This window comes from Paroedura picta, chromosome 3 (genome assembly GCF_049243985.1).
Source record: "Paroedura picta isolate Pp20150507F chromosome 3, Ppicta_v3.0, whole genome shotgun sequence".
NCBI lineage: Eukaryota > Metazoa > Chordata > Lepidosauria > Squamata > Gekkonidae > Paroedura > Paroedura picta.
The window spans coordinates 138,718,287-138,730,918 of NC_135371.1; the positions used below are offsets into that span (position 1 = coordinate 138,718,287).

Consider the following 12,632-nt stretch of genomic DNA (forward strand, 5'->3'; position numbering starts at 1 on the left):
AATTGCTGCTTTGCATGGTGAGCTTTATGGCAGCTGAGATGAATGCTTCCTTGTTTTGCTCAGGCACACACAAAAATGAAGCTAACTTTTTATTTAACAAGCATTTAATTGTGTTAGTGATGCCATGCACACTGTAAATATGAGATTTCTAGGGGCGTGGCAGGGAGGTGTGGCCAGTTGGCATCACTTCCAGGGTTACGCAAAGCTTGAAGACTATTTCAGGGATTATTCCACAGTCAAAAGGTTGAGAAAGGCTGCCCTAGATCAGTGCAGTCCAGATCTAAGCAGAATTACAGCCTTATGAGCACACTTAAGTCAATGAGCACACTTAAGTCAATGTAATTCTGTTTATAACTCAGGTTGCCAACTTGGTTAGGAAATTCCTGGAGATTTAGAGATGGAACATGGGGATTGTGGGGTTTGGGGGGGGGAAGGTGATCAAAGGGAATGTGATACCATACAGTCCACCCTCCAGGGTCAACAGGTCAGCTGTAATTATGGGAGAACTCCAGCCCACATATGGACATCAGCAACCCTATTTAGGACAACATTGCAATTAACTTAATACATTTAAAGAGAAGGCTGCCTATCCAAAAGTATTAATCTAACTTCATAAATTTGCTATGGATAGGTTCCAGGATAGCAATATTTCAGCTTTCTAAGATGTTATACCAACTGGTGGACAACAAACTCTTCATAGCGAGCAGATAACAAAGTAAACTTGCCTGCCTGACCTGTATCACTTCAGAAAGCAGCTATGGAATAATCTGGGGAATTACATAAAGGAACACTCCTCTATAAAAAGCATGTCCATACACATAGAAACTAGCACAAAGAGAAGGCTATGCTATATCCTTCTTGGTTAATTTTCTGCCTGCATAGATTTTTAATTTATGCACGAATATTCAATCTTATAAGCAATGATGAAGGCTATATTTGCTATTCTTTTCTAAAGACACACCAGCATTTTGACATGGCTCAAAACCATTGGTGGGAAACACCCTATGTTGCTCTCCCTGTGCGACCTGCCTTTGCAGGGCTACCTGCAGGAGACTGTGTCCCACTGCCCAAGGCTGGCATCATGGCCCAGCTGTCCGTGCAGCTGTGGCCTGGAGGCCAGCCTTGTGGTCCAGCTGCCCCCTGCAGCAATGGCCTAGAAGAGGCTGGCCTTGTGGCCCAGCTGCCCTGTGGAACCCCTGCTGCCTGAGAGAGGCCAGCTCCATCCTCACTGTTCCAGCCGGGCCATGGGGAGGTGCGCCAGAGACAGGCTGCAGACACCTAGATTGAATTCAGGCATTGCTGTGACTACTACAATGCCCCCTGGAGCCGCTGCCCTCCAGCAGGTCTTTACCGATAGGCCAGGGCTCCTGGGGCACCTGTTGAAAGGGTGGATGATCCCTTCAACTCAGGGTGGTTTAAGTCCCCCCTCCCAAACAGTCATTTCCTCCAGGGAAGCTGCCCATGTCCTCCCCAATGACAGTGCCCCCACTTTCTAGCACCTGTTTTTACAATGGGCTTTGATACTAGTTAGAAATAATATCAGAAGGGATCCCAAGCCAAGATGGCTTTCAGACAATATCTTGACTTAATAACAGTAAAGTATTCACCCATTATCTTGTACAATAAAGGAAGATATTCACAGTTTTCTTGTATTACCAAATGGTTTCTTTCAACTACCTGTGCAATCCGTGCTTCAAATAATCCACTTTCTTGTAAACTATTTGGTGGCCAAGAAACTAGTAAAGATGACTGATGGAACAAATATTTGGCTTCATGTATTTAAATTTGAATCTGTTTATCCCAAAGGCATGAGGCAGGTAACAACATACATCCATATTCGAATTTCTTTATTGGTATTTTGTAATTTTTATTTATCATACTTTTATTTATCATACATAATATAAGGGAAACCATGCTTAGTATTTCAGGCAAGATATAAATGTTATATGCATTTCACACAAACATCCCTTATATGCTTCAGAACAGTAAGTTTATCCATTACTTTTACAATCAAGTTTTAAAACAGATTAAAACATAAAGGAATTCCCCGAGTGCCAATTTCCCAAGCTTACACAAACATAAACTGACTTCTTTACCTCAAAAGTAGGTATCTACCTACTTTGGTATATCTCTGGGAAAGTTGGCATCTGACTAAGGAATAACTGCTACTCTCACTAAATGACTGTATCTTTGGATCTGGTAAACAAATGGCACTGTTAAATGAATACCCACTTCCTATTTGATAGTATAAAGGGAAGGAGACGGTCTGTGGAGGCTCTCATGATGCATATATTCCTCTGCAAATGGTTTCATATTAATAAGGGTGAATAGTGCTAGATATATCTTTAGGTCACCTGTTCAAGGGTCTTCTTATAACAGATATAAAAAGAACATAAACTCACAGGCGAGGCAAGTGAGAATACATTGTGATTATCTCAATGTGGGGGAACACTGAGTTTGTTTCAAATCATCAGCTCAAAGCCCACCAAAACGTACAACCATAGTGCATGTGTATTTTAAAGACGGTACTTATTTTCTGGGAGAGAAGTGCTATTGAATTGCTGCACTACATGCACATCAAGTGTTCTCCTCCTTTATATTCAGAGGTGTTTATTCCTATTGTTTTACTACCCCTTTGGCTCTTGCAGCAAGTGCTTTGAATGTTCTTCCGGAAGACACTGCTTAGATTAAGTTAATTTGTAAAACGTTCCCGCACCCTTCAAAGCTGCCAATGCTTCCCACAGAATCAGTTTTCTTTTGCCAGTATCTCTTGCAGCTGGACCAGTGTGGAAGAAAGCGAGCGACAAAGGCTGCTGTGTATAGCTGCTCAACCTTGATGCATTAGGATGACTGACGTAGTGCTGCCTTCACTGGGGGCGAGGATGCCTTTCCCAGGCACTCTCCTCACCCGGTCTGATGGCATCTCTCCCAGACCAAAGGCAGGCAGAAAGGGAAGCCATTTCTTTCTGCACCAATGTTAGTGGGCCAGATAGTTTGGAAGCCTTTATTGGTTTTTCTGGGTATCTAAGCTGCTTAGTTTTGGAAAGGGAAGGGGACCTCTTCTTACTGGGAGACACTCCAAACTGAATGGGACTCTATGTATTCAGGCAAAGGAGTATACAAAGGCTTATTATAACACCAAAAGGGAAATCAAGGACTATGGGCATCTGGTGATGTGCATAAAGAGCTACATTTGACTCTCTCCCCCCACCCTAACCCACAGGAAGACAGGTTATAGGCATATCTTTTGTTAGCTTTTTCGATAGCAAACGTTTAACCTTTACAGGAGTTTTCATACAGTTGTTGTTGCCAAAAGGCATATTTTGCGATGACTGTAAAATGAAAGAGCCTCAGGCAACAAATAAACAGAGGGTATCCATTTGACAGTAGCCAATAAGGAGGCTGTACATTTCTCTAAATCCTTTGCAAGCAGAGAGACCCACCAGTTCCTCACTGACTCCCCAAGAGGCAACTCAGGAAATATAAGACAGGGTATGATAGTGGAAGGACAGAAAACAGCATGTTCTGCCATGTGAATCTTTTACCTCTGCTGCTCCAAGGGATAAACCCCACTGCTTGCAACAGGCAAGATGAAAATGCACACAGCAGAGCTGCAACAACACTTTAAGAGAAATCCCAGAGAAGGGCTATTCCACCCAGTTCATTACTTGTTTTCTAGCAGGAGGAAGAGCAGGCCAATCAGGAGGCCTCCATTCTCCACTCTTCAGCCCTGTCCATGCATCTCCTCCCCCACCCAAATCCTTGGGAATCAGAGAAGGTCAAAAATAGATGGCAATCTTGGCGCCAAAGCACAGCAGACAAACTATGAGGAAGAGGGATGCTGGGCTCTGCCAAAAAAATCACATGAATCTTGCAGATGTTTCAGTTTTCTCAGCCACTTTAAATCTTGTGCATTGTTTTCACTAATCTCCCCCCACCCTTGCACTGCCACAAGCACACAATCTAAGGAGCCCAAACTCCATGCCAAGGTCTCTACTGGCAGAACCCAATGTCCCCAGCAGTATGCAGGGTGAAAAAAATGAGTGGGTTTTGGGCAAAGACCGATCACTTATAGCAGATACCCACTATGCCAGCTCTCTAAGAGCTTATGTTTGGACCACTCTTCCTGCTCCAGGCATTCAAAGCTGTTCCAATCCTTCACCAAAGAGATAAATCTTTGTGCTACAGGACTGCAGTCTCATGAAAGAGGAGAGGAACAAGTAGACTGAGGGAAAAGCCAATTTATCTCTCTAAAATAATGTGTACAACTCAGCCACATCAGTACAAGAACTGTAGACTCATACAAGGGGAGGAAAAGCAAGGCACAAAACTACCCTCCACTACCTCCCACAATTGACCGTTCTCACCTAGCCCAGGATAGGTCCTGCGTTTGCTTTGATTGGCTGATTTCACCAGGAACATACAGGACTGATGAGTCATCCAGGAGCAGAAAATAAGCAGCAGGGCTCCCAAAAAGATGCCACACTAGAAAAGTCGGAAGGAGAGGAAAAATATAAGAACTCGATGAATAATAAGCATTCTGCCCCCGCAACACAGAGAGAGAGAGCTCTTATTTCATGCATTCTTATTGCTGTCCCATAGCACCTAGAGGCTGCCTGGGACATTTGCAGCCACACACAAACCTGGTAAGGGAGATCCCCTGCCTCTGAACAGCAGTCAGGCAAAACATGACATACGAGTTCAATTTTATTCTCACACACACACATACACATGCGGAGAGAGGAAGGGGGGGAGTTTATGGCTGAGACATAGGGCAGTCACCTGTTTACTAAACGGCTCAGTTGCAGTACCTCTTTGCTTGGAAAAGGAAGCCAGAGCAGTTTATGGAAGGGAACAAGCCTTCATATCCTGCTGCTGTGACATTTTTCTGGGCATATTCCAGAACAGTGATCTGTCTCTAGTTCCTAACAGGTTCATGTTAAACAAGTTAGCATGCTGTTGATCCAGGAGTGAACTCCTCTGCAAAGTGTTACTGGCTGTTCTATCCACTTAGAGCACAAACATAAATTACCCTGTTAGCTACCTGTCCTGAAAGCATTGTGCTGGCTCACTCTCTGGATGTATTTGTAGAGGAAGCGGAAGGAGTTTAAGGGAAGGAGGGGGAGAGGACATGAATGGTTGATCATTTATGAAAACAATGCATGACTCTGGGCAGGAACAAGTGGTGCTAAATTTTAATCACAGCTGCTATTTGTTCTGTTTTAGTCAAAAGAGTTGTAGCTCTGGAGCTCCTGGCAACTGCATTCATAACAAACCAATGGCCTGCTCCGAGGAGCCTTAAAATCCAAATAGCTGTAAAGGACTTCTTCCTCAAGGGAAGGCTTATTGACATCAACTGGCAGCTGTGGGCTGGAACAACTAAGAAAGGCTCCAGAGCTCTCCAAATGCTCTTCAACAAAACTATCACAGGATACTTTTTCACACAAAATGAAGACAGTCATGATCATTTCCAGAGTTTGATGCAAGGAGCTGAAAACAGGATAGGTAAGCTCTTATCTCACAGGATTTGCTGGTACAAAGGCTGCAAACAACCTTGCTGGAAAACAGTATTAATGGTGCCAGTACTGTCTTCTGTCAGGGTATTCATGCAACTGAGCACCACCGAATCTATTAGCAGCATCTGTCAGCAAGCACTACCATGCATGGGAAAGCATCTGTGACCAGATGTTCATGCACATAACAACATATCATTGGTAGTAACATTTTTTTACAACCAAGAACACTTAATTACCACCAGCAGCCCTAACTCCTGATAAGTCCAGCAGGGTGTGTGAGGGGAGGGGGGTGTCAACTATTACTATGCCCATAAGCATCCCAAGACCAACATCTATTTTTTCTTTAACACGGAGGGGACATTTCGCTATGTAGCCCGAATTAAAGGAAAATGCCACAAAGTCTTGCTTGCAGCAGCCATATCTATTGATATCATGGCTTCCCTCTCTCCCATTTTATCTTCCCAATAATCGTGTCGGGTAGATTACACTTAGAGAGACTGATTGGTCCAAGGTCGCCTACTAAACTGTACAGCAGTGGTCCCCAATCCCCAGTCTGGGGACCAGGACTGGGACGGGTCCGTGGATCAGTTGGTACCGGGCTGCAGCTCCTCCTCATCCTTCTCCCCGGCCGCTGCTTCAGGGGCTGTCCTGCCACTCTGCCGACGACTCACCTTTGGTGCTCTCCAGCGGCCTCCATGGCTACAGCTCCCCCCAGGCATGGCACTGCCTCTCAGCGGGCAGCAGGAAGTCAGGGGCGCCAGCAGGAAAGCAAGTGGAGCAGGGGCTCAGGCGGCGGCGATGTCCCTCGGCAAAAGACTACCCCCCCCCCAAGCCTCAGTAAAATTGTCAAGCATTGACTGGTCCCCGGTGATACAAAGGTTGGGGACCACTGCTGTACAGGGAATGTGTACTTGAAGCTCCTTAATCCTTGTCCAGCAATCTAGACACTATATCTTGGACGAGGATCTCACAATACATCAGGAGCAAAGAATTCATGATCCCCAAAGGAAACAGTGGTATGCAGAGCAGTTCTAGTATGCATTATTCCCTACCCAAATAGGAACATTGGCACTTACCATGAGGGTTCCTTCTGCTCTAAAGAAGGGCAGGCACCAGCTTGGTGTAGTGGCTTCTAATCTGGAGAGCCGGGTTTGATTCCCCACTCCTCCACATGCAGCCAGTTAGGAGACCTTGAGCTAGTCATAGTCCTGTTAGAGCTGTTCTCACAGAGCAGTTTCTCTCAGGGCTCTTTCAGCCACACTTACCTCACAGAGTGTCTTATTTTGAGGAGAGGAAGGGAAGGCTGATCTAAAACTCCTTCGGGTAGTGAAAAGCAGGGTATAAGAACCAACTCCTCTTCTTCTGACATTGGTGGATCCTATCTGTCCATCAAGGAGGCAGGACTAAAATTCTTCTAGGTTCCCTCCTGGGGGAAGTCATCTAATTTCCTCAATTTGATAACTCCTATACTAAAATACTAACTGCAATCCTAAGAACAGTTTCCTGGAAGAAAACCCCACTGAATAGACCTGGATGGGATTCTGAGTGGACCTATTTAGGATCCAATATTTTAGGAAACAGAAAAATAAGAAGGCATTACATGGAGAGTACAGCTTATTATTTCCCTATTCACATCAGGGTGGGTCAAGATGCCCACCCTTCCTCAGAGCAGAAGGAATCCTCACACTAAGTGCCAAAGATCCATTCTTGCTCTGGTGGGAAGCGCAGCTTGAGATGGGACATCCAAAAGCAGTTGTGTCCCATGTCATGTGGGAAAACCAGTCCCCCTGCACCAGCAGTTATAGTTCACTTTCTATGTAAGGCTTTTTATCCTCGTGATATGGATTAACTATACATATCTGATTTGTGTGTTGTGTCCTTAAGGCTCTAGTATGTGATACTTTTCCTTGGGGTGGAATGGTTTTGGACAGAATAAGGCAATGATGTTTCCTGGAAACAGTGGAAGCAAGTATTGACCTTTGGACTGAATGTTGAATCCATTCAAAGAATCATCTGCCCTTGTGAAAAACACAAGAGACTTTTCTTGGTAGATAAAGCTTCTGATTCTGAGGCCCTTCTGGCTGGTCACAGCTGTCAGAAACAGGATCTTCATTTTCAACCATTTTAGGGTAACTTCTTTCAGAGGTTCAAATGGAGACTGAGTATGCGCTGACAGGATTACACATATTTGCCAAGAAGCAAATCTATGGACAACTGGAGGGTTGCCATGGGTTACTCCTTAGAGAAACTTGATATGTGAGAATGTCTAGATACAGAGCATCCATCGACCTCCAGGACCATTGTAGTCAGAGCTGCTACTTGTCTGTGTAGCATATTTTAGTCGACACCATTTGCAAGAACTCCAGAATGTAGTGTAACAGGGGAGAATGGGTCTAATTGCTTCCATTTGCACCACCTCGCACACACCTTCCATGAAGAATCATACATTCTTGATGTTGAAACTTAGCATTATGGTTGCAATCTTTACATAATAGCTGGGGCTTTAGTATCTTTTGCTTTCAATTTCCATGCAGTCAGATGTAGTCATGCTGGTTCTGGGTGCCACAGTGGCCCTTGCTGAAGTTTCCCTTCCAGACCATCTGGAATCTGCCAACAATTTTCCATTGATCACTAATGCTGAAAACCAGGGTCTGAAAGGCCCACTGAAATCTGTGCAGATCAGGTATGGTTGGGTACCGCAGGGGGGGGACGGGACGACACATCAGCACGTCGGTGTGGTGCTGGCTGCCATAGGCGCAAACGGCCGCTTCGGGCGCCAAAGCACCCAACCCTAAATTCAGGATTACTTTTTTGTGTTTGTCTTAGTTTCCTCAGCATCTTTGGTATTTGAGCAACAGGTGCAAATTCTTATACGTCTGGTGGCCAGGTGGACATTAGAATATCTGATTGCTCTGTTCCCTCTATTTGAAACCAAAAGAACATTGGCACAGAGTAATTAAGGTCTGAGCCAAAGATGTTCCCAACTGGGTTGCAGAAGCATTTCATAATCTATAGGACGATCTCCATCTTAATAGATCAGTCATTGTTGCTCACCTGTATCTATAGCCAGTCAACTAACATATTTTGCTGGCCAAAATGTTCCAATACAGACCCAAGGTTTCATTCTGAACAGCACATGTCCCGTACCATCTCTGTGTGCAGGCTCTAAGACTTGGACCAGCCTGCTTGCTTTCAACAAGATATTGTCTGTTCTTATTAAGAAACTATTGTTCCTGATCATTTCCCAGAACCTGACTGGAGCCAGTCTGATTGCTCTGATATCAGTATGGTTGATCCTCATCTTCTTTACGCTGTTTCACTTTTCTTCTGCAGGTCTTCCCTCAAAGGTTACCCCCCACCCCAGCCTGTCAGACAGACATGTGTAAATACCTCAATTATGATGGCCTTTTTAAATTCCTTGCCCTTGGCAAAACTGAATCATGAAGTCCCCCATGTGAGGCCCAGTCAAAGAGGGCAGGTAAGAACTAAGGATCTGAAGCTGAAAATATCTCAGGAACCACTGAAGCCAGAATCTCACCCAAAGAAATGAGTGCAGGCAAGCCTTGCAGACTTGCCAGAATCATTAGTGATGATGACCTGGAATTTATCAGCTGTCTTGCCATACCTGACATTTTCTGGATCTTCTCTAGCAGGCACAGACTATTTACAGAGAAATCTAATGTGATTCCCAGGTGTTCTATCCGCTAAGCTGAAATTAGATTGCTCCAGGCACCATTGATAAGGAATCCAAGGCAGGTTAGGCATTGAGCAGTGAACAGATTGTCTGTGTGTGCTTTTATTAAGTTTGGAGATCTGATCCATAGGTAATCCAAGACCAGATTAACATGGATTCCCTAATGACAGGGAAGAGCTAGGTTTGGAGATCTGATCAGTAGGTAATCCAGGAGCATTTGAACATGGATTCCCTAATGATAGAGAAGAGCTACCAAGGTCAATATTATTTTTGAGAACACCCATGCAGCCAGAATTAGCCCAAAAGGTAGGACTTTGAATTGCTAGCATATCTTGTTGTGGGCAAATCTCAGAAAAATGTGATGAGATAAAAGAAAGGGAATGAGGAGCTATGCAACAGTGAGGGCTATGGAAGCCATAAAATCTTGTGGGCTATGATAGATCTTAGGGTCTCTATCCAGAAGTGCATGTGGACCATGAGTATGTTAAGAACTTTAAATCTAGAATTGCTGAATCAAGAACCTGTTCTGTGGCCTCAATGTTTACTAGGTGATAAATGGCTTCCATAGTCAGCAGGTTTTCTCCCTGTGTTTGGATTTTGAGCATAGGAAAACTTGTCTGGTAAAGGTAAAGGTAAAGGTATCCCCTGTGCAAGCACCGAGTCATGTCTGACCCTTGGGGTGACGCCCTCTAGCGTTTTCTTGGCAGACTCAATACGGGGTGGTTTGCCAGTGCCTTCCCCAGTCATCACCGTTTACCCCCCAGCAAGCTGGGTACTCATTTTACCGACCTCGGAAGGATGGAAGGCTGAGTCAACCTCGAGCCGGCTGCTGGGATTGAACTCCCAACCTCATGGGCAGACAGATTCAGACAGCATATCGCTGCCTTACCACTCTGCGCCACAAGAGGCTCTTAACTTGTCTGGTAGGACATTACAATTCTATTGTGCACACAATTTTTATTATGTCCATTACCCATTGGTCCATGTTGGACCAACTCGAAGGGGGAGGAAGTAAGCTAATCTTCCTCCTACTTGGGTATCTGGTGCCATGCTCTTTTATCAGAATCATAGAATCATAGAGTTGGAAGGGGCCATACAGGCCATCTAGTCCAACCCCCTGCTCAACGCAGGATCAGCCCAAAGCATCCTAAAGCATCCAAGAAAAGTGTGTATCCAACCTTTGCTTGAAGACTGCCAGTGAGGGGGAGCTCACCACCTCCTTAGGCAGCCTATTCCACTGCTGAACTACTGTGAAAAAGTTTTTCCTCATATCTAGCCTATATCGTTGTACTTGTAGTTTAAACCCATTACTGCGTGTCCTTTCCTGCCCTCCTCCAAATGACAACCTTTCAAATACTTAAAGAGGGCTAATATGTCCCCTCTCAACCTCCTTTTCTCCAGACTGAACATTCCCAAGTTCCTCAACCTATCTTCATAGGGCTTGGTCCCTTGGCCCTACATCATCCTCGTCACTCTCCTCTGTACCCTTTCAATTTTATCTACGTCCTTCTTGAAGTGAGGCCTCCAGAACTGCACACAGTACTCCAGGTGTGGTCTGACCAGTGCCGTATACAATGGGACTATGACATCTTGTGATTTTGATGTGATGCCCCTGTTGATACAGCCCAAAATGGCATTTGCCTTTTTTACCACTGCATCACACTGCCTGCTCATGTTTAGTTTACAATCCACAAGTACCTCAAGGTCTCGTTCACACACAGTGTTACCTAGAAGCGTATCCCCCATCCAGTAGGCATGCTTTTCATTTTTCTGACCCAGATGCAGAACTTTACACTTATCTTTATTAAATTGCATCTTGTTCCCATTTGCCCATTTTGCCATTGTGTTCAGATCTCGTTGAACTCTGTCTCTATTTTCCGGAGTATTTGCCAGTCCTCCCAATTTGGTGTCACCTGTAAACTTGATGAGTAGTCCCTCCACCCCCTCATCTAGATCATTAATAAATATGTTAAAAAGTACTGGACCGAGCCCTGAGCCCTGAGGTACCCCACTACTCACCTCCCTCCAGTTTGATGAAACACCATTGACAACAACTCTTTGAGTGTGTTTCTCTTACCAATTCCCTATCCACCTAACTATCTGAAAATCCAGATTGCAGTCCTTCAATTTATCCATCAGAACATCATGGGGAATCTTATCTAAAGCTTTACTAAAATCCAAGTAAACGACATCAACCGAATTTCCACAATCCAGCAAACCTGTTACTTGGTCAAAAAAGGAAACCAGGTTGGTCTGACAGGACCTGTTGGAGACAAATCCATGCTGACTTCCTTGGATCACCAAATTGTCCTCCAGATGTTTGCAGATCACTCCCTTTAATATCTGCTCCATTATCTTCCCCACAACAGAGGTCAGACTCACTGGTCCGTATTTTCCCGGGTCATCCTTCTTCCCTTTTTTGAAGATCGGAATAACGTTTGCTCTCTTCCAGTCCTCCGGGACATCCCCAGTCCTTAAAGAGGTCCCAAAAGTGATGGACAAGGGTTGTGTAAGCTCTCCGGAAAGTTCTTTGAGCACTCTCGGGTGCATTTGATCCGGCCCAGGGGATTTGAACTCATCCAGTGCAGCTAAATGCCTCTTGACAACCTCTCTGTCCATGTCAACCTGCCACCCAGACACTATCCTTTGGCTACTGCCATCTCTAGATGTGCCTAAACACTTTGACCTGTGGGAAAAAACAGGTGTAAAATAGGCGCCGAACCTTTCTGCTTTCTCTGCATCCTCCATTAGAGTTTGTCGATCCGCACCCAACAGTGGGCCTATTGCCTCCTTTACTTTATGTTTGCTCTTCACACAACTGAAAAATCTTTTCTTGTTACAGTGGGCTTCCCTGGCCAATCTTAGCTCACTCTCAGCTTTGGCCTTTCTGATGATTGATCTACAGTGCCTAGTAACCTGTAGGTACTCTTCTTTAGAGCTCTGTCCTTCCCTCCATTTCCTGAACATCTCCCTTTTCTTTCTTAGTTTCTCTTGAAGTTCTCTGTTCATCCAAATAGGCTTCTTAGAGCTCCTGCAGTGTTTTCGTCTTTCTGGGATTGTCATTGATTGAGCATGCAATAGCTCTTGTTTGAGTAGTGTCCACCCTTCACATGCTCCCTTCCAGCATTCTCGTCCATGGTATGACAATCATGTTAAAGTTTGCCCATTTATTAAAGTTTGCCCTATGAAAATCCAACATCTGCATCTGGCTACAAGCTTCTTTGCCCCCCCCCCAATCTCAAAAGGAATTCTATGAGGACATGGTCACTTCCCCCTAAGGTCCCCACCTCCTTCACCTCATCCACCAACTCTTGCCTGTTGGTCAGTATTAAGTCCAGTATGGCTGAACCTCTTGTGGGTTCATCTACCATTTGATAAATGAAATTGTCAGCCAGGCAGGTCAGAAAGTGGCATGACTGAGG

The 12,632-nt window shown here is 44.8% G+C and overlaps 1 protein-coding gene across 2 annotated transcripts in view; it reads right to left on the reverse strand.

Moving 5' to 3' along the window:
* Window positions 1-12,632, reverse strand: part of SLC38A10 (solute carrier family 38 member 10) — a 90,143-nt gene that overhangs the window by 67,894 nt on the left and 9,617 nt on the right. For both annotated transcript variants that reach the window (XM_077328249.1, XM_077328248.1), the window contains exon 2: window positions 4,368-4,485. In XM_077328249.1, coding sequence (XP_077184364.1) covers window positions 4,368-4,485 — 118 coding nt within the window. The remainder of the gene's footprint in view (window positions 1-4,367; window positions 4,486-12,632) is intronic.